Source organism: Rhynchophorus ferrugineus, unplaced genomic scaffold, assembly GCF_030347505.1.
Source record: "Rhynchophorus ferrugineus isolate W39M unplaced genomic scaffold, kcgeb_rfMv2 rfM1, whole genome shotgun sequence".
NCBI lineage: Eukaryota > Metazoa > Arthropoda > Insecta > Coleoptera > Curculionidae > Rhynchophorus > Rhynchophorus ferrugineus.
In genome coordinates, this window is record NW_027472580.1 from 41,186,882 (window position 1) to 41,213,335 (window position 26,454).

The window sequence follows — 26,454 nt, forward strand, 5'->3', positions numbered from 1 at the left end:
AGTTGTTTTAATATATTTAAATAGAATTATGTTCAATGCCATCTATGAGGTAGATTATTGGCGTGATTTATGGATTTCAATTACAGTTAGAATAATCATAGATATTAAGCAGCGATTTGAAATTTATCAAAACAAGAAAAGGCCAAAGCAACGTTTACCGTTTTACAATCTTTAATTATTACCTAATAATATTTTGACATATTCGACATCGTGATGACGTTAGTTCACTGTTGTTTTGAATAAATTATGTGCAGTTATGTTTTTGTGCAAGGTTAAATATTAAATGATTAATTTTTTGCCTATATTGTTGATGACAGGATTGCGCTGCATGAACTTACTGAATACATTATATTAATATTATAATTGTGTGATAATCTGATATTTAGGGAAATAAGTAGGTTAAACTTAGTTATAGTAGTTTTATAAATATTAAGATAGCCTTGAGAAACAATTGAATGGTTCTTATATTATAACAAATAAATAATTTGTTCTTTAATAGTAAATCATCAATAAAAACACTAATTTGGTTAAAATACATTCCACTATATGTAACATATTACTGCAAATAATTATTTATTGACATAATTATTAACGATATAAATGTTTGATTATATTTAACATCTATATATCATAGTTAAATGCATTTCGACCATATTAAGCTGTGAGTTGCATAATAAATTTCTCGGTGCGTCATAAATTCACTTTTAAAAGTTTCACCGTGCATAAACAGTTTTACTGGCTTTTGCGGCTACATGTCGCACAATATTATGACAGTTTCCTAGTTTATATCGCGTTATTAATAAAACACCAAAGCCTAACAAGTTTTTGTGCTTATATCCGTGTTGCCAACAGCGAGACGTTAAATTGGAAAATATTGGATGGGACAGTTCCAAATAAAAAAATAAGAACGATTATTTCAATTTAAAACTTGTAATTGTTTATTATCATGAAAACTTTTTATTTTATATAGAATTCTGAAATTCTCTTCGCTAGTACTACTGTATTTATATAATGATATAAATGGGGTTGATAACTGGATACGAGGTGTAATAAAGGTTGATAATAAATCATAGGGTTGACAAATAATCTGTTAGTAAATAAACTGTTAATACATAAATCTGAAAAACAGAGAAAAATATTAAATTACTTGTGCTTTTATATCCTGTTGATTTAGAGAACATTAGAAAATCAGCTGAGAATAAAATATCGTTTGTTTATTTGCTGTTATGTTTTGCACTCTATTTTTCACTTAATACTGTATATTGTATATATTGTATACAAAATAATATCCCATAAAACAGTGGTCGGTAATATAAGATACATTTTAAACTCAGCTGGAAATATATTAAACCATCTTCCATTTTAACACTAACAATAGGACGTGCAATTAAATCAAGAGAAGCAGACGCATAAGATCTTGCCACCATTGTTAGTAGGCTTAGCTAGGGTAAAGCTAATATCTCAAATAAATAATTAATCAACACTCTTATTGTTGTTTATCCACTTCTCCAGCTCTGACTATGATAAAGTTGCAATACGCAAAGGAAACAAGGAAAACGCAAATGATAAGCACGTTAGATATGCTGCCACTAAGAGCCAATAGTATCCGCTTTCAATGGCGTTTATGTATGCTTCTAATTATTAATAGATCATACCTACACATCAGTTATTTTGACTATTTTGCCATGAATTGTTGGCTTAAGTTGTAATTCATGCTTTATAGTTGTAAACTTTGTATAAGACTTTAATTTATAATAATTTAAGAATTATGGGAAAGATACAGAAAACAAACAAAAAAAGAAAACAGATAAAGATAAATAAATAAATAAATAAATAATGGAGAAATAACAAATAATAAAATAATAAATGGGTATTATAAAGAGAAAACTAAAATATTCTGTGAACAATCTCACCATTTGATGAAATTCAGGTTGAGCAATACAGTAAAATCAACTGAACAAGAAAAAGTAGTAACTCAGAGCGTCGCGTCTTTACAAACGAACTTTAATGAAATTTTATGAAAATCTGCAATAACGATCCACAAAAAGGTATTAACAATGTTGCTATTCATGTTAATTATTTTTGTTGCGCAATTAAAAATAAGCGGCAATTTCGTGACCTAATGAACCAAAATTTAAAAGAAATCTAAAATATCGAATTACCAAATGGTTGTAAGTACCATAGATATTTTGAACTATTTATGATTTCCTTGAATTGTACACGTACATGTTTTTGTGTTTTAAGAATCGAGAAAATACAAACAAATTAATCTCGCTTTTATAGTAATATGCTTCATTTTCAGCACTTAGACATAGATTATGATATATAAAGGAAAATAGTGTCTATTATTTGCTGATCTTTAGCACATATAACATACTATAGTAACAGCCAGTTTGATTAGCCGACTAGCTGGACTACTGAAGACCAGAGTATAATATATATATATATATATATATATATATATATATATATATATATATATATATTGTTATATTGTTAATTTGTTTTTTTATATGGATTAATGTTTGATAAATTACAATAATTGCACTAATTTTTTAGTTTCCAAGCATTTAGTTCCAAAAGTAAATTGTTCTTCGATTTTCACAATTTTTTTAGGTTTATTCAGAATTATTTATTATTTTTAATCAGTTTGTCTTGAAGTTTAAATTTGTTTTTAGAATCCTTTTTTAACCTGCATTGGGCACTAACCATTCAATCAATTTTCTGTGACGTTATCTTGTAAGATTTTACATTTCCATGTGTCATTTTCACTATTTAGTATCAAGTACTACTATATTAGATAAAAATAAATTAAACATGTGTTTATTCAGGGAAGAGAAGCTTTCATGCTGTTTTTCTCAATTGATTTTGAAGTATTTTTTCTCTCTGTCTCTTTTACAAAATTCGGGCGTGAAAATAAACAAAGGATAGATTTATTAAACTAAAAACTAGAAATTTTATTGTAGTATTTATGTAATATTTTCAAATCTTCGAATCATCAGATTATCCAAAGAGACATATCATTTTGCAATTCCAAATACATATTAATGATAGTGTAATTTGAAAGATTTACGGTGAAAATAAAATTAATGCTAGATGAGATGAGAATAAGATGAGTAGATATATATATATATTTTTTTTTTTCGAAATTAATTATTAATTTGTTATCCTTATTAGACTTATATTTTAATTATTAATATTATTATTGCTAATTAATATTATTATTAAATACGTTTGAATTACTCATACAACTATACTATTGCAGTAACAACTACAAACTACTTATACCACTTTAAAGGTAATACCTGTTAGCGAATATTATGAAACATTCATTCTTCTACATTTCTTCTGTGCGTATACAAATGTTAGGTTTTTCTTATTATTTAACATAAAACCGTATTACTGGTTATATTAGGCCTAAAATAATATCAAAAGTTTACTTGAATACCTTCATAACTTCCGAGTTTTTTGAAATTACAAATTTATTATAGTGTGTCTCAGGGGCAAGGTATAATTGAATCGCGGTAGGATTACAGTATCACAAGATGGAGTACATTGTAACAATAGAGTAAACATACGAGTAGATCAAACCAAATAAAACGGTCAGCTGTTCAGAAGCAGACTATATTATATTTCATAAATATTTTTGAAAATTTTAGCAAATTTATAATATGAAAATATTATCTTTCCTCAATGCAGATTGAAATATCTTAGTATTTTCTAGTGCTGAGTAGTGATCAATTTGAAAACATAAGCATAATAATAATAATAAACATAACATAATAATCTTAAAATAGTATCTTCAAAGAGCCTAATCCAAATAGCCACAGCAATATAATAAAATGTTTTTTAATCAAGAGAAAATCTATATAATGTAATATCTATGGCATTAGTTGAAACGATTTTTTAGAAAAAAATAGAGTTAACAAATATTTGAAGCATCGTTACATATTTAAAATGAAAATATCTTGACTTTTTACGCTTAAATGAATTAGATTAGTTAATACTTCGAAGATTTTATAAAGTAATGAGAAAATAATGGTTCAGCGAACAAATACAATGTTTAAAATATCAAGTTATAGTTTCTATATTTATGCAGAACAAATACTTTCAAAAATATCTATTTTTTACCGTCGGTGATTTTTCCACATATTTCTATTGATTTGCAAGAATGTAGACAAATCTGATAATACAAATTTGTATTATTTAAAGGTATCTTTGTTTATGCTGTATATACATACGCGTAAATATACATTTCTTAATGAAATATCTATAGAATCTGCGATATAAGATTTTGGATATAAACAAAATCACAGCAAATAAAATAAGTTCGAAAAAATATCATTTTTATATATCGTTCTTGACATATTTATCAGTTCGAAATTTAGCCAAACATGATGTAGTGTACTAGTGATGTGTATATCCTCGTTAATAGTTGAATTTAAGGTACATTCATAAATGAATACTATAGATAAGTGTGAATGTTTTGTTTTTACAAGGAATTAGCAGCCTTAGCAAGGTAGCCTAAATACATTTATTAAAATCGTAATATTATTTAGTATACTGCTTTTTCAAAATGATATATGGGTTACACAATGTATGTGTCTGATCTACTTCTGTGCAGATAAAGATGGAATAATATTCGCAACAAATCTAATAGCTGTATTAGGAATAAATTCAAAATAATATAACACGACAATATTTTATATATATTACATGATATTTAATACTACATTAAATGACTATAACTATGAAAAGTATTGTTTATGTTATTTATATAAAACATCAATTTATATTTATTCAGGAAAGACGACTTACTATTATGATACTATTATTTGTATATTGTAAATATCTGAATCGAAACTGCATTTTTATTATCTTTCTTTTACTAAAAATTGTAATGTAATTAGATTAATATTTAAGATAAATGTTAAGAGAAATGTAATTAGAAGAGAAAAATTTAAATTAAATAAATTAAAAAAATAATTTAAAACGTGGATAAAACAAATTAATATTATATGGATATTATTCATGTAATATATAATTTCTGTGAAAAGTGACGGAATGTTGATAATATTTTTTCATAGTCTCTTATGTAATCGTTTTGATGAAGATAAAGATTACATATTTATAGAAAAGAACCCAATATAATTCTATAACACCACTTTAATTAAAGTATTTATATATAGATTGTGTTTGTAGATAATTTTAATTAATTTAAAAAAAAAAATGCTATGTTTGCTATTTAATGCTATAACGATTATCAATAACTCTACAGTATATGTTTTAATATTTAATGAAATTTAGTGAATAATTATTGATTTAGTAGACTTTGGTGAGTACAATTTTGTTCACTTTGTGCAAAGATTTTTTTATATATATTTTAAAGTCTCCTTTTACCAACTATGGGTTTGTCTGGACTGGATCTACAGTTTAACGTGAGCTCCGAATCACGGTCCTCAGCATTAAAACCTACCGACTGGCGAGTGACCGACTTTAGAAATCATCCCAGAATACATCCGTTCTTACCCAGCCATTTTAGACTCTTGCCTAGAACATTCACAAATTTTAAGCAATCACAAACATAAATTTACGACCATGCTCCAGCAGGATTCGAACCCGCGGCTATTGCAACAGTAGGAGAACTGTCCCATCGCCTATACCTCTGCCAAGCCAGGTGCAAAGAAATTTTGCTTTAAATTTAAACTTTAATTAATGTTTAAAGTATTTTTGATCTGCAATGACGCTAAACTACTTGAGGTGTGGCCATTACATTTCCATTAACTATTAATTCAAAATTACCTTCCAATTTGAAGCTTTGCATAATTAATATATAAGGCTTTAGAATTATTTCGAGAAATTATTATTAAAGTATCATGCTAGTTGCTGGTATATATACCACAGTTATGTTTTGATTTCTGTGGGGATAAAATAAAAAACTTTTACCTTACTTAAACAATTTATACCATGAAAAATAAGTAGTGACTTGGATAAATAGAGATACCAACCATACCGGCGATCTGTGACGATTTTAATTTAAACATCGGTTGAAAAGAGTTTAATGAATATATAATTAAATATTTAAATATTATTTAAATCTATTAAGTCAAAACAGTTAAACATGATAGTGAGATTCTTGCTTTTCCGACATTTTTATAAATTTTAGTTTTTATAATTATAGAATGATGTACTCTTATTGTTACTGACAAAAAGGGCTATATTTTAATTAATATTTTTCATATCATGCAAGTTTCTTTTTCTGAAGACATATTTTAATTCATCCAATTCTCCTGTTTATATTTTATTATCATTTATGTATTAGTAGTAACTCAATTACCATGCTCTTATAATTACAGGGTATATCAGGTTTACTTCTTTTCAGCTTATTCAGCTATTTCAGGGAGTAAATATTTTATATTTATCATATATCAACGGTAAACATTTTCTTATAACTGTATTTCTACAGAATCAAACAGCACTGAAAGTTAATATATTGTACTTGGTGTGACAAGCGTTTGTTTCTTCAGATTTTTGTTATCATGGTTATAAAATATATATTTTAACCGACATCGAAAAAAGAGGAGATTCTATATATAGTATATTCAAAGTTTTTTTAGTAATGCATCATGGATATTTGTGACGTCGAAATATTCCAATGTTGCCGAATTACATATATTATCGAAGGACTTAAAACTACAACTAACACACAGCTATAATAATTTGTCGGTTAGATTCGTTTTGTTTACATTTAACTCTTTTTCACACCATCCATGAGGTAGAGTTTCTAGGCGCGTGTTTTGTGTGGTGGTATACTCCTGGAGGCCTAACCCACCTAATTAAAAATTGTATATCTGAGAAATGTATTTTACTTTCATTCGAGAGCATATTTACTTTTTTCGTTTAGTTCTTATTTCCTTTAATGGTGTGTTTACTTGTCAAGTCATCTTAGTATTACTGTATATTTTATTCCTTCTGGTACTATCTGTTACAGTACACCATTCTTCATAAAATTGATCACTGTATTCTGTTTAATGCATTTTCCATATCTACAAAACAGTCAGTATTCATTCTCTCCTCATACGTTGTAACCTAATTCTCATGTTTAATTTTGAACAACTACAATCATATCTGTGCATATAAATCCTTCATGCCCTACAAGACCATTTTTTATAGTTATATTTAATTAATTATGTGCATACCTTTAGTTTGTTTCCACTCTCATCACTCTATCTCAGGAATTTCTAGCATTGCACAGCATTATCACATACCCTGAAAGTTTCCTTCACTCACTATCATTTTCCCACTCATTATCCAATTCAATCACTAAACTGCTAATTAATAATCTATCTGAAACATGTTCAAAATTCCACCATTTAATAATTACATCCTCTGTATGTCTAATCGAGTTCATCCAAACCCAAGGTGTTATGGTTGAGAGTGCTTCCTTCCACATATCCAAACAATTTTTGCTAGAATATGCTTCTCGACCATCAACATATTTGCAATTATTTATTAATAAATATAATGATCAACAAAACCTAATCGAATTCTTTTTATACCTTTTTTATATAATATTTATACCTTTTTTATATATATTTTTACCTTTTTATATAATTTTTTGTAGTCTTTACACTTTTTTGTTACCGTCTTGCCAAATATGCCAAGTTTCATCAAGATACACAAATTCAAATAGTTTATCTTCCTTGGTCCTATTTTATGCCTTTAAACATTTAATTCTTTTTAAGGTAATGTCTGCAAGTTCTATTAAACCTCTCCGAGGGTGATCTTTACACCATTTAAACCGTATGCCCTGTAAGAGTGTATAAAAGGATATCTTACATCCGTCAAAAAGCTGCATATCTCTAATTCTTTTATGTATACTTTTCAGACAGACAATTTGCTCTAAAATAATGTTATTAAATTATGTTTATCTCGATAAAATAGTTTGTGTACTTACTGTTCTTATACATTTCGTATATTTGGTTTCGAATAGGGTCAATATCAAGATGGTTAAGATTCGTCACCCACTTTGTATGTAGATGGGTTTTCTTGGGTGAATCTAACGTATTATTCTTTATTTTGTAAGCGATATTATTCACAGTACTCAGTGTAACATTTAGCCCAGTAACAACCCGCTAACGACATTTTCAATAAAATTGTAGGGACTTATATTATTTAATATTAGCAAAAGAAGGCCTTCGTTATCTCGTTCCTTTTCGAAATAACCTACTAAAGCCGCAATCAATTTGTGACCCTGAATATCTATTGTTTTCGGCATTTTCAAACAAAGTAATATGATATATTATGGAGCGACTTAAAATTTATCAAAATAATCAAAAGGCAAAAATAATGTATGCCGGTTTATAACCTGTAATAATTATAACTAATATTTTGAACAATTTAGCGTACATATGACAACCAGACGGCGACCGGCTGTCAGATGCATGAAAAATTCTTGAAAGCAATAGTGATGAGAGATTTTAACTCTTACCTATAAATTATTGTGGCTGTATAAGTAACTGTAGTTTTTAGATATGCTATAATGTTAATATAAATTATATTTGATAACATTTTATTCAATTATCTTATTTAGATTAGAATTTTTTATATGTCAAAGCCAAAATGAACTAAAACTCATAGTTAATGCGGCAATATTGCAATATTTCGACGTCACAAATAACCATTACGCATTACTAAAAAAACTTTGAATAGACTATATTCTATTGGGGTGTATATATATTTTTTAACGTATGTTTGCCGATTTTTCCGACAATTGTAGACCGTTTTTCAATCGTTTCTTTATTCGAAAGAGTGTTCTTCCGATGTGGTCTCATTGAAACCAAACCAAGATCTGTTGGGGGGAAGGGGGAGGAATAGAGGGAAACTCTTAAATTTCAAAGGCACATATAAAGTTTCCACATATTTTTTATGTAAAATAATCAGGTATTTGTGTATAATGTTATTGCTGAGCTAAATTGACGGAAAATCGAAAGTCGTTCAGTGCTAAAATCATTTCAAGTTTGATCTCTAAGCCGTAACTGTATCATATAAGACCTCCTAGAAATATTATAGACAGCTGTTTTATGGTGTAATCGTTAATACCGGACTACGGGGCCTGAAGCGTTCCTTATTTTCATTTATTGTTTCTTTATTCCTATTTTTCATCATACAGGCTACACCTTTACTTGGTTTACCCGTTGTAATATTAAATAAAGTAACCTAAATAATTTATTCAGTAAATATCTAACACTAAAAAGAGAAAAATAAAATATTTTCAACAAAAAAAACCCACTTCAAAGAAATAAATAAGGAACTCACTCAAAATTAAAAAATAATCAAACTTGGATTTTTAACACAGATGTTTTTACCACACATATTATTTTTTAATTTTTAGTGAGTTCCTTTTATATTTTTCGAAACCAGTTAAGTTTTTTTGTTAAAAATATTTTATTTGATTTACTATTGCAGTTGTTTACAAAACATTTCCATATTATGTGGACAATATAAACTGACTTTAGTTTTATTAATATTTTTTATACCTCTATTTATTTAATTCTGTTTTGTAATGCTGTATTCGAAAATCTGAAAAATATCATGCAATTTTAACTAATATCTGAAAGTAAATACATTTTTTGAAATGTAGCTTTTATATTTTATTGAAGCTGATATTAATCTGTGTAGTGAATCAGATTAGCGTCCCAGCATAATTAGTAGCTTGCACCATAATTATTAAAAGATTACATGTTTGTTTAACATTATTTCAATTTACGTGAAACAATACCTCAATAATCTAATCAATTCTTTTTGTTTCATTTTATGTATATTTTTGTTTTTAGCAATTAAACATCCATGTAGTAATCATGTTCATCGAAAATGATTACATTTGTTTGAGTTAGAACTGATTATATTCCGCTATCGGCTTATTCCTCTTAATATTTATAGATAACATGTTATATTACCTGTCATATCGATAAACACTATATGGCTCACGTATTCACACCTAACAGAAATCATTATTTTAGTTTACGTGTGATTTAAAGCAATCGAACTATTGTTTTTCTCGCGTGTGAAGTGAAAAAAAAACACCATGGAGGATGTAAACGAGCCAGTGGTCCAGTCCAAAGTGAGAAATTTAGTACATGCCTACGAAAATCAAACAACTTACGTGGAATCAGCTTCGGAGCAATATAGTTTTCGTCGTAGATCGAAGTCGATAGGACACGCCCTCACTTACAAGCTCTTTCGTGATCCTAATTTGCAACTGAATAGCTTACTGGATATTGAAAAAGAAGTGGTTAAACTAGATACTCACCTCAACTATTACGAATATTACGATAAGGAAACACATGTAGCTTTTCTGGAACAATTGTTTGAGGTGTTTAAAGCTCTCGTTAGTATCGACCCAGAAGGTTGTGAGACTACTAAACAAAAAAAGGCTGAGCTCATAGCGGAAACGCAAAAATTGTCGAAGACTCTTAATGCTAAATTACCATATAACTCGCCTAGCAAACGGTTAGTTCGACGAATAGAGGTTGCCGCTCAACGAGAAGACAACATCGTTACTACAACCGGAAACTATGAAGTACTTAAACATTCAATTTCCAGTGAAGCAAGCAATAGTAGTTTCAACAAGTCTACTGAATCTTTGAGTTCCTTAAAGGATTCCAGCAACCAGCTTAAAATCAGCAATGATAACGAACAGTCCACTAGCCAATATAACGAAACTACCCCAGATACTACGGTACAATCGCCAACAGAGATTCAAGATCAACCTAAACCGAAATCAGTGTCAAAGCTTACGCGATTCTTTTCTTTCCGTGAATCGAAACCATCAATACCAATTATTCCTTCGGCATATTCTGGAGTATCTAGATCAGCGTCAACAACGTCAAAAACGAATAAATACATAAAGTACAAGGAATTCAAGAGTCAACAGAAGAAGGTGACAGAAGAGCACTTCAAAGAGACCGAGGAGGAGGAACAATCGAGAGACGTTACGCTTTCTGGCAATGAAGAAATTATACGAATGAATAGTACTGAAGAAGAAGTGGAAAAACATCAGTCCCAGACTGAAATCGAAGTTGCACAAGGCGAACAAAATACCGAAGAGCAAAAACAGCCCACTGTATCAGTATCCAAGCTGAAGAACTTTTTTGAAGAAAGAAAAGAAGAGGAAAATGAAGGTAAGAGATTCTTTAGTAGCAAGGGATATTTGTTTTGTCCGTTAGAACTAACAAAGAATACTTTCCTTTTAGTTCCCTTTATTTCAGTTATTTCTTTGAAATTTTTTTAAATTTATATATTTGAGACGTTTAGTTATTTGTTTAAAGTCTAGTTAGTTAGAAGGTTCACAAATAAGTTTTGAGGATTTTCTTTAATAAGTAGCGATCGAAGAATCGCCCAATATTTTACTTCTTTGTGAGGAGCAAAGTGCTGCTTGACCAGGCCAGAAATTATCAGAGCTGGTAGGTCTCTTAAAGAGCAGTGTCAGACAAAAAGGATACGATGTGTCCTACTTAAGAATTTCTACTTAAACATTTGCATGAAACAAAGTTTGATGGAGTTTTAACTTGTATCGACAGCTTGCATTCATCATTAGACTTAAACGTATCGATTTCAGATTAGCTGAACTTCATAATGTTTAAGTTCGACTTCAATTTTCAATTCAGCGTCTTCAGGTACTTTAGAACTTTCACGAGTTTTTGAGAATTTGACTTTCAAACCACTTTTTAACAATTGGTTTATTTAAGCATAATTAGAGAGCATTACACTTCTAAAAACAATCCATCTTGACCATCGGCCGATTTCTTCAAATTAACGACGAATGATAAAAGTTCTTGATACATTATGCTTACAAAATTCGAAATTCCAATAAATACAAAGAAGAAATAGATAATGTTAATTGAAAATAGTTGATACTTGAAAGTTGGGTTATATATAGATGTAAAATACTAAGATAGGATATTTCGAATGAGACAAAATGATGTGAAAACATTACGTCTTGTTTTTTTGTACAAATCATAGTTATTTGTATATCTACTAATAATATCCTTATGATATATTCAATAACATTTACTAAAACAAATTATCTTATGGGGTTTAGAGTATTAGAGAGAGAGAGAGGGTGAGAGATCATATCAAATATAAGACATTAATTATGAAGTGGTGAATTAAATTTCGTTTTACTTAAATATTTTTCTTTTATGTAGATTGACAGATTGGCAGACTTAATGCAACTCTACTTTTAACTATGACGTAATAATTGTTTGGTGAAAATTTATCAGTAACTACGATTATTATTAGATATATTTAATAATCATGATAGCTAGCAGATACTTATTTTTATAAATATTGTTGATAGCATTTAATACACGATAATATTTCAAGTGTTAAGAAAAGGTTTTAAATGATTAATGTTTTCGGTATATTTTCTTATCTTTAAACGCCAGGCTTAAGTTATTAATAGTATCATTTTTATATTTTACTTATGAATTTTTTGTCGGTACCTTCTAGTGCAAATGCAAGTTTTTTACTTTTATCAGGATTTTTTTCCATATATAGAAATTTTAGCCTCACGGTGAGACCATTTAATTAATTCAGTTAAAGATAGGCAAAGGAAACTGATAAGAGTTTGTCGCTAGGATTAGAATGTGATGACGCATGCAAACATTCATTTGAAGATCAGGAAGGAGACATTCCAAACCAGAAGGTCGATCGATATTCTCACAATATATCAATATCGGACAAAAAATATATCGATTATTTTTCGACATTCCTAGCTAAGATATCTTGAACAGTCACCGTACTTATTGTATGATTGTCAGCAGGAGTTTTTTATCTTCGTCCGAAAAAAAAAGTCCCAAAATAGAATGGCTTTAAGAAATTATGGTCATCAGTATATTTTCTCTTAAGTCTCCTTTTTACCAACTTGGGTTTATCTAGACTGAACCTAATGTTTAACGTTGGCTGCGAACCAATGTCTTTGGCATTAAGCCTACCGACTGGCAAGTACCCAACTTTGGAGATCATCTCAGAAGACCCCCCCGATTTTACCCAGCCTGATTACTGGAGTGACTGGGATCATTTTCCTTGTCGGATTTTGCACTCTTGCCTAAAGACAACCACAAACAAAATTGACGACCATGCCCCAGCCGCGACTATCACAATGGCAGGAGGACCATCCTGTAGCCTTTACTACTGCGCCAACCAAGCCGGCTCACCAGTATGTTTATATTTATGATACCTTACTAGTTGTCTTAAATCGAAATAACTGTTAGTTTTCATTATTATATTGTCTTATAAATACTGTAATAACTGGAATGAAAGAACATAATATAAAAAGTTTAAAAACTAAGAAATAAAAGGAAATTATTCTATATGATCCATAATTCATATTACGTGCAAATATTTATCAGACATGTGTATCGTTGCTCGACAGGGTCATACTGAGGCTTGGAAACTTTTTAATTGGTTATTTCTAACCATACTAAACTAATAAATAATTGCAGGTTTAAAATTTCTAACAAAAAATCAAACTAAATTCAGCACTGGTTCTGATATACCTTATACGGAGATGAACTTAGGAGCATTTAGGTTAAAGAGAACTATTTCAGGGAACTATTTGAACTTTGTGAGAGTGTTGAGAAGCACGGATATTACGAAAACCGTTGATATTAATAAGAGCAAAAGTATGCCAAACTTGCTAGATCAGGAAATAAAACCCGAAGGATATGATGATGAACTGGATGAGAATATAACGAGTCAGAATGGAAAAGAAAGTTCGGCGGAATCAATAAATGATCTGGTATTTAACGAGAAGAAAAACAACCAACAAGAAGGTAAGATACTCCTATTAATGCAACTTACATTTATTTTTACACTATTTTGAAATTGAAATCATTCAATTGTATTAAATGTGTAATTGTTATCCTTTTCTCTAAGAGTAATATTGCAATATAAATGATGATTTAAGCTAAATAGGAAGATAAGTGGATACTAAATCATTAAAATCGATTCATATTGAAAGACTTTAGTGGTTTTTAATTACTGAACGATAAATTATAACATATGTTTTTACATTATTATAGGGACAGTAAGATATTTAACATTCTAGTCTTCGAACTAATTTATTACAATTAACTAGACTAATTAGCATTTTGAAGTTTTAATTTGTGAATGTTGAATTTAGATATAGTTTGAAAAAGGCTTTTGATATTTATTAATATACGGATTCAAAAAGATTTTTAAAATACCATATGTCAATGGGATGCACTCTAATATCAAACCAAATATGTCTTGTTTAGCTTTTTATTTTATACCTCCGAGAACACAGTTATATCATTTGTTTTATCTTCCTCATAATTATTCAATGTTCCTCCTATTGTGCTTTCTATCTTCTTTAAACTTTGGGGTAATTTTATTTCTCTGTGTTGTCGACCTTACATTTTGAATTTGTAAACTATTTAATGTATGTAAAAATATTGGAAATTTGAATGTTGTTACCACTAATTTTTAAATATATAGTATAGTATTTCACAATTTTGTGGAAGATGGAAACACGCACTCTTTAGAAGCAGCTGTAAAGATTGGTTTGCACGTTTTAAAAATAGTGCTTGCGATGTGAAAGTCGAGAGATACTTGGACCGACTATAAAAATGCAAAGAAGTTGAAGTTGTTGATCTACAAATACAAGGAATTTTGAAATCATCAGAAATTGTTCTTGCCATACTGTTGTTATTTAAAAATAATTTAATGAATATAACTCAATACACCAACAAATCTGGTCTGTAGGATAAACAGTTTTGTTGTATTATGCATTATTTACAACACGTAAATAAATTTGAAGCAAATATTGGTCAGAAAGCAATCAGGTTGAATCCTCAGATATGAAATGTTAATTAGAGCAATGGTAAATATCTTGAAATATTATTGGAAAACTACAGGAAAGACGGCGAATGTAAAGTAGTATCTTATCCAGTGAATAGCTCAGACCAAGCAACTTTTGGCTTCTACTAATACATTAGTTCCATAAATAGATATAATACATTTCAAACAATATAACAATGTATTTTTATGTTATAGAAGTAAAACCATTTTCCATACGTATAACATATTTAAAAACTCACTTATAATTATTAATTAGTGGTCTTAAAGAGAACATTATATAATAGAGTGCAATATTGTACATTTCTTCACCACGTCAATATCATTTACTTGATTTATTTCTTTATTAAACTACCATTAAATGTTTTTTTTTTGATTTAATTAAACTGGAGCTATATAGACGCACTTATATATTTTTATCTAATGAATATCTCGGCTACCAATGTAATACTCGTATAAATAATATTAATCCCTTACAATTTGGATCGATAATTTATCGTACCAACTAAAACTCATCATTAATATTTGCCTCGTGCTGATAATAGTATCTCAACAGCTATATAAGTCGATCTAAAATGTCTCTTTTAAGTGTAGTCAAAGATTTTGAACATAACGAACTGTGAGTATGTTTAACAATTGATCTATACTAAAATTTATCGAGAACCTATAACATATGTTTTTTGTTTAATTTCAGAAATCGGGGTTTTATTATCTTCTTCCAATCAGGTCAAAGTTCTAAAAGAAACTTTTGGTGAGTTTTACTTTGATGATTAGTGATACACCGTTATTAAGATATTTTAATTTTTATAAAAGAAAAAATGAGTTCAGAACAAGAAGTCCAAGTTGATCCTCAAGAGCAACAAGAAGTTAACGCTATTTTACACCGAGAAATTACACCGGAACAAGTACATGTACATGGTAATCCTGAAGGTATAATTCTACATGAATTTAATCTAATTGATGATGATTGAGAACATTTGTTTTTCAGTTCAAATAAGTAACTTCAGCGAGCCTGCACTGAAAGTGCCCATTCAATTGAGACTAGGACCTTTAATTAATACTGAAGAAGTTGTTACTGAAGGAACCGAAGGTGGTGCAAAGTTATAAATAACTTCGTAGATTCAGCGATGCTATATTTTTATTTTGTAGATACTCAGGAAACAACTGCAGAGGAAACTAAAGAACAAACAGAGGGTACTAATTAGTTTTTTTCTAATTTCAAACAACATTTGTATAATTTTTAAATATTAATAAAACAGTCTTCATGTATTGACCCCTATTATTTTGTTGATGTCTAATACCAGAAATGTTTGCAGAAATTAAAGTAGAGGATGTTAAAGAAGAGTCGAGTAGTACAACACATGAAAAATCTGGAATTAATATGACAGGCAGTATATTGTTAAAGTCGACTGATCTCTTTAAGAGCAGTAGTTTAATAAAGGGTAGGTGAAATACGATAAAATAACGAAAATGTTAATAATTATAGACTTTATTTCGTTTTGGATGTTCATGGTAAATAAATGATGCAACGCAATTTGGCCACATCTGATAAATAACTTTGTTAATTCAAATTCAATGAATAATTACTATTCTATTATCACAAATAGAACATTGAAAGCAATTTTAATGAGTTAAATGTTTTAAATATTAGTATCATTAATACATGACTAGATACTATATAATATAATATATACATACAATATACAATTCATATAATATGTACTAAAGCTTGTTAAGAAAATTACTCCTTTTATTACGAAAGCAATTAAAAATGATAAAAAAAGTATGGATATTACTTACTAGGAACTCGAAATTACTTTTCATTATCCCAAAATTTGAAACCTATACGTTATAGGCAGTAAAATGAAATAATTTAGACTAAATAGTTGCATTTATATAAATAGTAATGTATGTAACCAAATTGTAAGATACGCTTCTTTAACAAAAAAGGTTCTCCAGTACAACATATGTAGGATATCCAACATGCAATATCTAACTTCACAAATAATTTGGATATTTATATAGTTTAATGTAAAGGCCTACATTTGTATAAGTTATTTCTGTTCATACAATTGTGGGTAAGAACTGATCATCTTATCTTGTTTAAATCAGATTATGATATTTCAAAATTCATGAAACTTTGTTATCTAATCTCACGTCTCATTTACAATCTATTTTTAATAGTTAATAGTGATGACTTTAATGGTTAGTTATGCAGTTTTTTCGTTATTGAGATTATATTGTTTAGTTCAAGATTGTTTAGAATTTTTTATTATTTTACATTAATTATTTTAAACATCATGACATACCTCCTATAACACTTTTTTTGGTGACATCACAAAGCATTATTTTTTTGTTAAACTATAATTTGAGAAATAGCTATAGTTTATCTTAGGCGAAAATATATATATAGGCGAAAATATATATATAGGCGAAAAGACTATAAAAGCTAATATAAGAAATTATTTTTCTTACATTTATTTATATTTATTATTTTAAATAGTGAGTATTGAATAGTGAACAAAAATACGAAATATTGTCTTAATAATTTATGAATAAATCATGAAGAAATATTTGTTATATGCATATATGAATAATATCTTTATTTGCATTTATTAAAAATATATAAAACTTTAGGAATTATCAGTCAACAAGCTGCTAGAGAAACAATTGTTAGCATTGTTACTGCTGAGGAAGAGACTGCAGTAGAAAATCCTGAACAACAAAATAATATCACTGAACATGATATTGAGACAAACGATGGAGGTAACTATAATAACCATAATAATTTTAAAATAAAAGCATTATTTTTTTGTTAAACTATAATTTGATAAATAGCTCATCATTTATCTTATCTTATATCGTAACTATAATATAATAATAAAAATATTTGGTTCTTGAAATAGTATAGAACATTACTACTGATATCAAACTAAAATATTATTGAGAGTTAATGTACTACTCTTATTCATTAAAAATATGTTTTAATATATAATTAGTATATAATTAATATATTCAATAATAAATATTTCACACTGTGGAAAAATAATGAAGAAACATTTTTTATATATAATTAATATATACCTAATTTCATTAAATCTATGTAAATTTTAGGACTTATCAATAAACAAGTTATAACAGGATCAGAAACAATTGTTACCACTGCTAATTCTGTGGAAGAAATTGTAGTGCCAAGTCCTGAAGAACAAACTAATATCACTGAACGTGATGTTGAGACGAGAACTAAAGGTAAAAATATTAAAATAATGAAACTAATCATCTATGCTAATTAAAATCTAGTTGTTTATGATTGCTAGAATCAAACTAGTTATATAAAAATTATAATTCTATCTAATTTCAATGAAAATATGTACATTTCTAGTAGTCAATCAACAAGCTACACCTGGTTCAGAAACAACTACCGTCTCTGCTGTAGACGAGACCGTAACTCTTGAGCGACAAAATAGTATCACTGAACATCATGTTAAGACAAACCCTGAAGGTAACGTAATATAATAATAATAATAGTAATAATATATAGTTGTTAATTTATGTTAGTTAAAATTCACTAGCAATTTGTTTTAAATAATCAGCACTTCATGAATCAAAATAATGGCTTTTTAACACGAAGACATTTATTTTATTTATATATTATTTATATAATATAACTTTAATTTTACCTAATTTCATTAAAATTTGCTGAATTTGCCAATCCACAAATTGTAACAAGTTCAGAAACATCCGTTACCACTGCTACTGTTCTCGATGAAATTGTAAAGCATACAAATTGTATAACAACATAATATTACTGAATATGATGTTGAGATGAATGCAAAAGGTAAAAATAATCATATAGTTAAACCAACTGTTTATTTTAATTAAAATTTAATTAAAAATTACTATTATTACCCTTCTAAATCTGAATATAATAATGAAAACCAATATAACAACTTTTTTCATTACTATTGTATTTACTTCAAGGTTACTAATGCATGTTAAATTCGAGTAATAGTAAAAATAGTGAACTTATCAACGATAGAACATATGTTATGACCTTTAAACGTCTTACTTTAGGAATAAAACATATACACATATTTTTTCATTGATATTTAAATGAAAATTTCGTTAAAAAGTGTGTAAAATTTTAGAGGTTACTAACCAACAAGCTACGACTGGTTCAGAAACAATTGTTACCACTGTCTCTGCTGTGGAAGAAACCCAAGTGCAAACTCCTGAACAACCAAATAATAACGCTGAACATGATGTTGAGACAAACACAATAGGTAAAAGTAATATAATAATTAAAATAATAGCCTAGATTAATTAAAATTTATGAGTGCACTACTGCTAGTATTATATAAAAAGCTTAATTAAAACAGATACAAACATATTTTTTATCACAAATATATTTAAAAGGACCTTTTTTTTAACTGTCATAGTTGTGCATAATTGCTAGAATCAAACTAGTTATATAAAAATTATAATTTTATCTAATTTCAATGAAAATATGTACATTTCTAGTAGTTAGTCAACAAGCTACAGCTGGTTCAGAAACAACTACAGTCTCTGCTGTAGACGAGACCGTAACTCTTGAGCGACAAAATAGTATCACTGAACATCATATTAAGACAAACCCTGAAGGTAACGTAATCTTATATATAAAAATGAATCGCAAAATATGTTCCTAAGCGCATAACTCAACAACGCCTGGACCAATTTGGCCAAATCTTTTTTTTAAATGTTCGTTGAAGTTCAGGGATGGTTTTTACGGCGAGAAAAATTAGAATTATTGCTGGAAAAACCCTAAAAATAGCCCTTTTTGTTTGAATTTGTTTCGTGTATCAGTTGACAATTCATCTGTCATCTGTCAAAAGTCATCTGTAACAGACAACTTTTTTTTTTTAAATTTGATATGACTTGAACTCAAATCCTTTTAATCCGTACGAATTGTTTTATTTATTTAAAATTTTTTATTTGTTTAAAATTTAATTCAAATTTTAAATAAATAAAACAATTCGTACGGCTTAAAAGGATTTGAGTTCAAGTCATATCAAATTTAAAAAAAAAAGTTGTCTGTTACAGATGACTTTTGACAGATGACAGATGAATTGTCAAGTGATACACGAAACAAATTCGTATATCGTGTTTTGTGCAGAGTGTTTAGTTAGTTAGTGTTTGTTTAGTTCGTGATTAGTGAAAAAATAATTTATATTTGATATGCCTCCTATAAGACGAAGCAATTTAGGTAGAAGAACCAGAAATGCTATAAACCAAGCTAATTACCGATCTAATCGTACTGCACAAGAACGTGACGACGGAAATGAACGTGAAAGAATTCGGATATCACAAACGCGTGAAGCGCGAGCGCGACATTCAACTAATAATCGCGCAAGTTTGAATCCAGCTGCTTTCAGTTACGATGTGTCAATTGACTACAGTAACTACCAATGTGTTGTTATTGGTTCTATGAACTTGGTTTGCTCACACTGTAAGGCATTAAAATACAAAAACGATGCCAATGGATTGTGTTGCGCAAATGGTAAAGTGAAATTGATACAATTGGATCCACCACCAGAACCATTGTACTCATTGGTTTCAGGAATAGGAACAGATTCTATACACTTTTTGACACATATTCAACAATATAACAATTGCTTTCAAATGACTTCATTTGGGGCAACAAATGCAGTTCGGGAAAATTTTATGCCAACTTTCAAGGTATGTATTATAGCAGTTACTCATAATTATTTTAGCGAACAAAATTTTCTGTCACCAAAGTTAAGATGTGTTACTAATCTTCAATTTCTTAATCATTACGAAATATATCACTTAGTCATCATATTATATGGTGATTCAGTTTCAGTGACACTTTTATTATATTTTATATTTGATAGATATTAGTTAAAACTAAATATATACTTTTTAAGATCAAATATTATTTAAGTTTGATCATTGACAATCCATTAATTTATACCACACCATAATATTTTTTTTATTTACAGATACAAGGGCAAATATATCACAGAGCAGGTTCACTGTTACCAGTGTCAGATAGCGACAACAAATTCCTGCAAATTTATTTTATGGGCAATTCACCACAAGAAATTGATCTGCGTTGTGCACATAACAATTTAGTAAAAAGGTCTATTGTAGAACAATTACAAACTTTATTTCATCAACACAATCAATTGATTATATTGTTTAAAACTGCCCTGGATCTGATGCCATCCGATAATCACAAAATTGTAATCAGAGCTGATAAAACACCTGCAGGTCAACATACAAGACGTTTTAATGCACCAACTATTGATGAAGTTGCTATCGTTGTAGTTGGAGAAAACTTGGAATCCCGTGATATTGTTTTACATCGTCGGAATTTTCAATTACAACCTATAAAGGAAACACACCGCTCATATGATGCACTGCAATATCCCATTATATTTTGGCAAGGTGAAGATGGCTACGATTTATCAATAAAAATGATAAATCCCATTACAGGTAACTAAAATATTAGTTTAGCTATGGCGATAATATCTCAGTCACTATATTATGTATTTTAATTTTATATTTGAATGTTATTAAAACAAAATCTGTTTACAGGTTCTGAAACCAACAAAAAAGTCAGTTCAATGAACTATTATTCATACCGCCTAATGATTCGGGAAAATGCAGATAATCACATATTGAAATGTCGGCGATTATATCACAAATATGTTGATGACATGTATGTTAAAATTGAAACGGAGAGATTAACATTCATCAGGTTGAATCAAACCAAACTCCGATCTGAAGAGTATATTCACCTTCGAGATGCGATTAATACTGATGGAAATGCACAGAATGTCGGTCGGATGACTATTCTTCCAGCAACATACATCGGAAGCCCTCGGCATATGCACGAATATGCTCAAGATGCCATGTCGTATGTTCGTCATTATGGTACAGCAGATTTGTTCATCACATTTACATGCAATCCGCAATGGATAGAAATTAAGCAGGAGTTATTACCTGGGAAATCATCCATTGATCGTCATGATATTACAGCCAGAGTCTTTAGACAAAAGTTGAAATCTTTAATGAATTTCATCGTAAAACATAATGTGTTTGGTGAGACACGCTGCTGGATGTATTCTGTGGAGTGGCAGAAACGAGGATTGCCACATGCACACATTTTGATTTGGTTGGTTGAAAAGATAAGGCCAAATGAAGTTGATGCAGTGATATCAGCTGAAATCCCTAATGTACAAGTAGATCCTGGATTGCATGAGGTAGTTATCAAAAACATGATACATGGTCCCTGTGGAACTCTTAATCAAAATTCACCGTGTATGATGGATGGTAAATGTTCAAAACGATATCCACGGACATTAATATCGGAAACAATTACTGGTAATGACGGTTATCCATTGTATCGTCGCAGATCGACAGCAGACAATGGAAAATCAACAATTGTCAAATTAAATCAACAAGATATTGAAATAGATAATCGTTGGATTGTTCCATATTCACCCATTTTATCAAAGACATTCAAAGCACACATCAACGTTGAATCTTGCCATTCAGTGAAATCGATTAAATACATTTGCAAATATGTAACCAAAGGGAGTGATATGGCTGTGATTGGAATTGGTGCAGAGAATTCTAATGATGAAGTTACCCAATACCAAATGGGCCGCTATGTCAGTAGTAATGAAGCAGTTTGGCGAATATTTTCTTTTCCTATTCATGAGAGACACCCTTCTGTTGTTCACTTAGCTGTGCATTTAGAAAATGGACAAAGAGTGTATTTTACAGCACAGAACGCAGTACAAAGAGCTGCTCAGCCACCATCTACTACATTAACCAGTTTTTTTGAGACATGCCAAAACGATGATTTCGCACAAACATTGCTATATTCTGAAATGCCAAAATATTATACCTGGAATCAATCCTCAAGGAGATTTATACGACGGAAACAAGGAAAACCAGTTCCAGGATATACAGATGTATATTCCACCGATGCGATTGGCCGGATTTATTCAGTACATCCAAGCAATGATGAATGTTTTTATTTACGACTGCTATTAGTCAATGTACGTGGCCCAACATCATTCCAACAGTTACGAACTGTTGATGGTGAATTGTGTGGATCCTACAGAGAAGCCTGTCAACGTTTGCAATTGCTTGAAAATGACATTCATTGGGATCAAACTCTCAATGATGCTGTAATATCATCACACACTCATCAAATACGAACATTGTTTTCTATAATCATATCTACATGCTTCCCATCAAACCCAATTGATTTGTGGATGAAGTACAAAGATTATATGTGTGATGATATTTTGTATCAAATACGGAATAGAATGGGAAATCCAAATATACAAATCAGTGAAGAAATTTACAATGAAGCATTGATTTCAATTGAGGACATGTGCTTGATAATGTCAAACAAACTATTAATTCAATTAGGCCTGACCGCGCCCAATCGTCCAATGCATGACGCTTTTAACCAAGAGTTGCATCGAGAAAGACTGTATGATCTCAACGCTTTGAAAGAATAAATTCAAACAAATCTTCCACTGTTAAATGAACAACAGAAGTATGTATTTGAAACTCTTATGAAAGTAACAAATGATGAAACTGGAGGGATTTATTTCTTAGATGCACCTGGTGGTACAGGAAAAACTTTTTTTATTTCATTAATATTAGCAACAATTCGCTCACAAAATAAAATTGCACTTGCACTCGCTTCGTCGGGAATCGCAGCAACTTTGCTTGAAGGTGGTCGAACAGCCCATTCAGCACTAAAATTGCCATTAAATATGCAAAGCAATGAAACTCCAACCTGCAACGTTTCGAAGAACTCTGCAATGGCAAAGGTTTTGCAGCAATGTAAATTGATTGTTTGGGATGAATGCACGATGGCACATAAAAAATCTTTGGAGGCTTTAGACAGAACCTTAAAAGATCTACGTAGCAATAATAACCGATTTGGTGGTGCAATGATTTTATTAGCAGGAGATTTTCGTCAAACATTGCCAGTGATTCCACGATCAACGCCAGCTGATGAACTCAATGCATGTCTAAAGTCCTCCAATTTGTGGAAACATGTTAAAGTACTTCACTTAAGCAAGAATATGCGTGTCGAGTTGCAAAATGACCAATCTGGAAACATATTCTCTAAACAACTCATTGACATTGGTAATGGCAAATTTCCTATAGACATGTTGACGGCTTGCTTTTGCTATGACTATAAACAAGTCCCAGGGGCAATCATTAAGTGTTTGTGGTATTAATCTAGAAAACCCATGTTTCTCACATGGTCAATTGTATGTTGCCTGTTCCCGTGTTGGAAAACCATCAGATTTGTTTATCTATGCGCCAGGTAATCAAACAAGAAACATCGTATACCACAAAGCAATATAATGATAATAATAATAATAATTATGATTCACATGATTAACAATAAAGCGATTACTTACTTTTCAATCCTTATATATGTTTTATTTAATTATTTTTTATTCACAACGCCCTATCACCAGGGTGATGGTTCTGTTCAGGAGAATTTTTTAAAATACGTAGGCACAAAAACTGCCACATTACAAATCTTTTTGACAGGACGAAGTCTGTCGGGTCAGCTAGTATAATAATAATAATAGTAATAATATATAGTTGTTAATTTATGTTAATTGAAATTCTCTAGCAATTCGTTTTAAATAATCAGCACTTCATGAATCAAAATAATGGCTTTTTAACACGAAGACATTTATTTTATTTATATATTATTTATATAATATAATTTTAATTTTACCTAATTTCATTAAAATTTGCTGAATTTGCCAATCCACAAATTGTAACAAGTTCAGAAACATCCGTTACCACTGCTACTGTTCTCAATGAAATTGTAAGGCATACGAATTGTATAACAACATAATATTACTGAATATGATGTTGACATGAATGCAAAAGGTAAAAATAATCATATAGTTAAACCAACTGTTTATTTTAATTAAAATTTAATTAAAAATTACTATTATTACCCTTCTAAATCTAAATATAATAATGAAAACTAATATAAAACCTTTTTTCATTACTATTGTATTTACTTCAAGGTTACTAATGCATGTTAAATTCGAGTAGTAGTAAAAATAGTGAACTTATCAACGATAGAACATATGTTATGACCTTTAAACGTCTTACTTTAGGAATAAAACATATACACATATTTTTTCATTGATATTTAAATGAAAATTTCGTTAAAAAGTATGTAAAATTTTAGAGGTTATTAATCAACAAGCTACGACTGGTTCAGAAACAAATGTTACCACTGTCTCTGCTGTGGAAGAAACCCAAGTGCAAATTCCCGAACAGCCAAATAATAACGCTGAACATGATGTTGAGACAAACACTATAGGTAAAAGTAATATAATAATTAAAATAATAGCCTAGATTAATTAAAATTTATGAGTGTACTACTGCCAGTATTATATAAAAAGCTTATTGGAAACTAGTACAAACATATTTTTTATCACAAATATATTTACAAGGACATTTCAATTTTAAATAGTGAATATTACAAGGAATAAATATGAAATAAAGATATTACTTTGTGAATAAACATAAATTACATGCTTATTTAATTGAATTATACATATATTACATTTTAGAAGTTACCAATCAACAAGTAACAACAACTTTAGAAAGAACTGCTGCTGCTGCCTCTGCTGTGAAGCAGGCCCTTGTGCAAACTTTTGAACAACAAAATAATATCACGGAACATCATGTTGAAACTAACACTCAAGGTAAACATAATATCAAAAAAATCTATTTCTATGTAAACCAAACCTTAAACAAAATTTAAAAAAAATGACTACTGTTAATATCAAACAAAAAGTATATGAAAAGCTCATATAAAAGCTTTTTCAACAACAAATGTACTCACGAATATATTTCGTTTTAAATAGTGAAAATTTCGAAAACAAGAAACATGATTTTAAAAATGTCACTTTTTAATATATTACTTAGAAATTATCAAGTCTTAGAAATTACTAACAAGCTAATATATAGTATAAACTCGTAAATATTAAGACCACGTCACGATCATATTGTTGAAACTGTAAAAAAGGTTTAATAAACATTATTAACTATAAATAAATTATCTTACATGTGTTATAAATTTGTACATAAATAACGATGGTTATGGCGCTTTATGTTTACCAAATCAAATAATTTGATCTGTCGTCTTTAAATTTTCCATTTATCAATTAGTTTACTCAAAGATCTTTTCTAGACATATGATTTATGAATTCTGAAAGTAAATTGATTCAATAATTCTGTAAAATATTTACTACAGATACATAATTACCCGCTCGGGATAAGGTCTGCTTCTCAGGCCTTATATAGCGTTAGATTATCTTATATTTGCAGACTCTATCTCTTAACTTTATCTATACGTATATATAGTATAAGTATATGTATCTGTAACTAGAAGATGAAAGATCGATTTTGTCACAGAAGTCTATGAGAAATTGATCTATTCTTCAGACTTTCGAAACATGTTTAAACCATTGTAATATGCGGCTCTCGATT

At 29.2% G+C, this 26,454-nt stretch overlaps 2 protein-coding genes across 43 annotated transcripts in view; both read left to right on the top strand.

Annotated features, from left to right (window-relative positions):
* Window positions 1-26,454, top strand: part of LOC143197268 (uncharacterized) — a 51,466-nt gene that overhangs the window by 6,635 nt on the left and 18,377 nt on the right. For 23 of the 42 annotated variants that reach the window (XM_076405746.1, XM_076405579.1, XM_076405666.1 and 20 more), the window contains exons 1-14: window positions 9,956-11,183; window positions 13,509-13,838; window positions 15,578-15,634; window positions 15,697-15,813; window positions 15,872-15,973; window positions 16,033-16,077; window positions 16,200-16,325; window positions 17,521-17,649; window positions 17,998-18,132; window positions 18,266-18,385; window positions 19,032-19,166; window positions 19,405-19,524; window positions 25,145-25,279; window positions 25,533-25,667. In XM_076405746.1, the coding sequence (XP_076261861.1) occupies window positions 10,088-11,183; window positions 13,509-13,838; window positions 15,578-15,634; window positions 15,697-15,813; window positions 15,872-15,973; window positions 16,033-16,077; window positions 16,200-16,325; window positions 17,521-17,649; window positions 17,998-18,132; window positions 18,266-18,385; window positions 19,032-19,166; window positions 19,405-19,524; window positions 25,145-25,279; window positions 25,533-25,667 (2,782 nt within the window). In that variant the 5' untranslated portion in view covers window positions 9,956-10,087. Of the gene's footprint in view, window positions 1-9,955; window positions 11,184-13,508; window positions 13,839-15,401; window positions 15,503-15,577; window positions 15,635-15,696; window positions 15,814-15,871; window positions 15,974-16,032; window positions 16,078-16,199; window positions 16,326-17,520; window positions 17,650-17,997; window positions 18,133-18,265; window positions 18,386-19,031; window positions 19,167-19,404; window positions 19,525-25,144; window positions 25,280-25,532; window positions 25,668-26,454 lie in introns of those variants that run through there. The other 19 variants (XM_076405900.1, XM_076405794.1, XM_076405813.1 and 16 more) reach the window with 10 other exon arrangements.
* Window positions 19,965-23,569, top strand: LOC143197440 (uncharacterized). Its single transcript, XM_076405926.1, has 4 exons — window positions 19,965-20,422; window positions 20,483-20,601; window positions 20,886-21,381; window positions 21,484-23,569. The coding sequence occupies exons 1-4, from the start codon at window positions 20,101-20,103 to the stop codon at window positions 23,424-23,426; spliced, it is 2,880 nt and encodes a 959-aa protein (XP_076262041.1). The 5' UTR covers window positions 19,965-20,100; the 3' UTR covers window positions 23,427-23,569.

Bases quoted from the DNA above. Each gene is read 5' to 3' on its own strand.
- LOC143197440 (XM_076405926.1), top strand. From the start codon at position 20,101: ATGCCTCCTATAAGACGAAGCAATTTAGGTAGAAGAACCAGAAATGCT. The intron at 20,423-20,482 runs GTAAAGTGAAAT...CATTGGTTTCAG, and splicing joins TGGATTGTGTTGCGCAAATG to GAATAGGAACAGATTCTATA. The intron at 20,602-20,885 runs GTATGTATTATA...TTTTATTTACAG, and splicing joins ATTTTATGCCAACTTTCAAG to ATACAAGGGCAAATATATCA.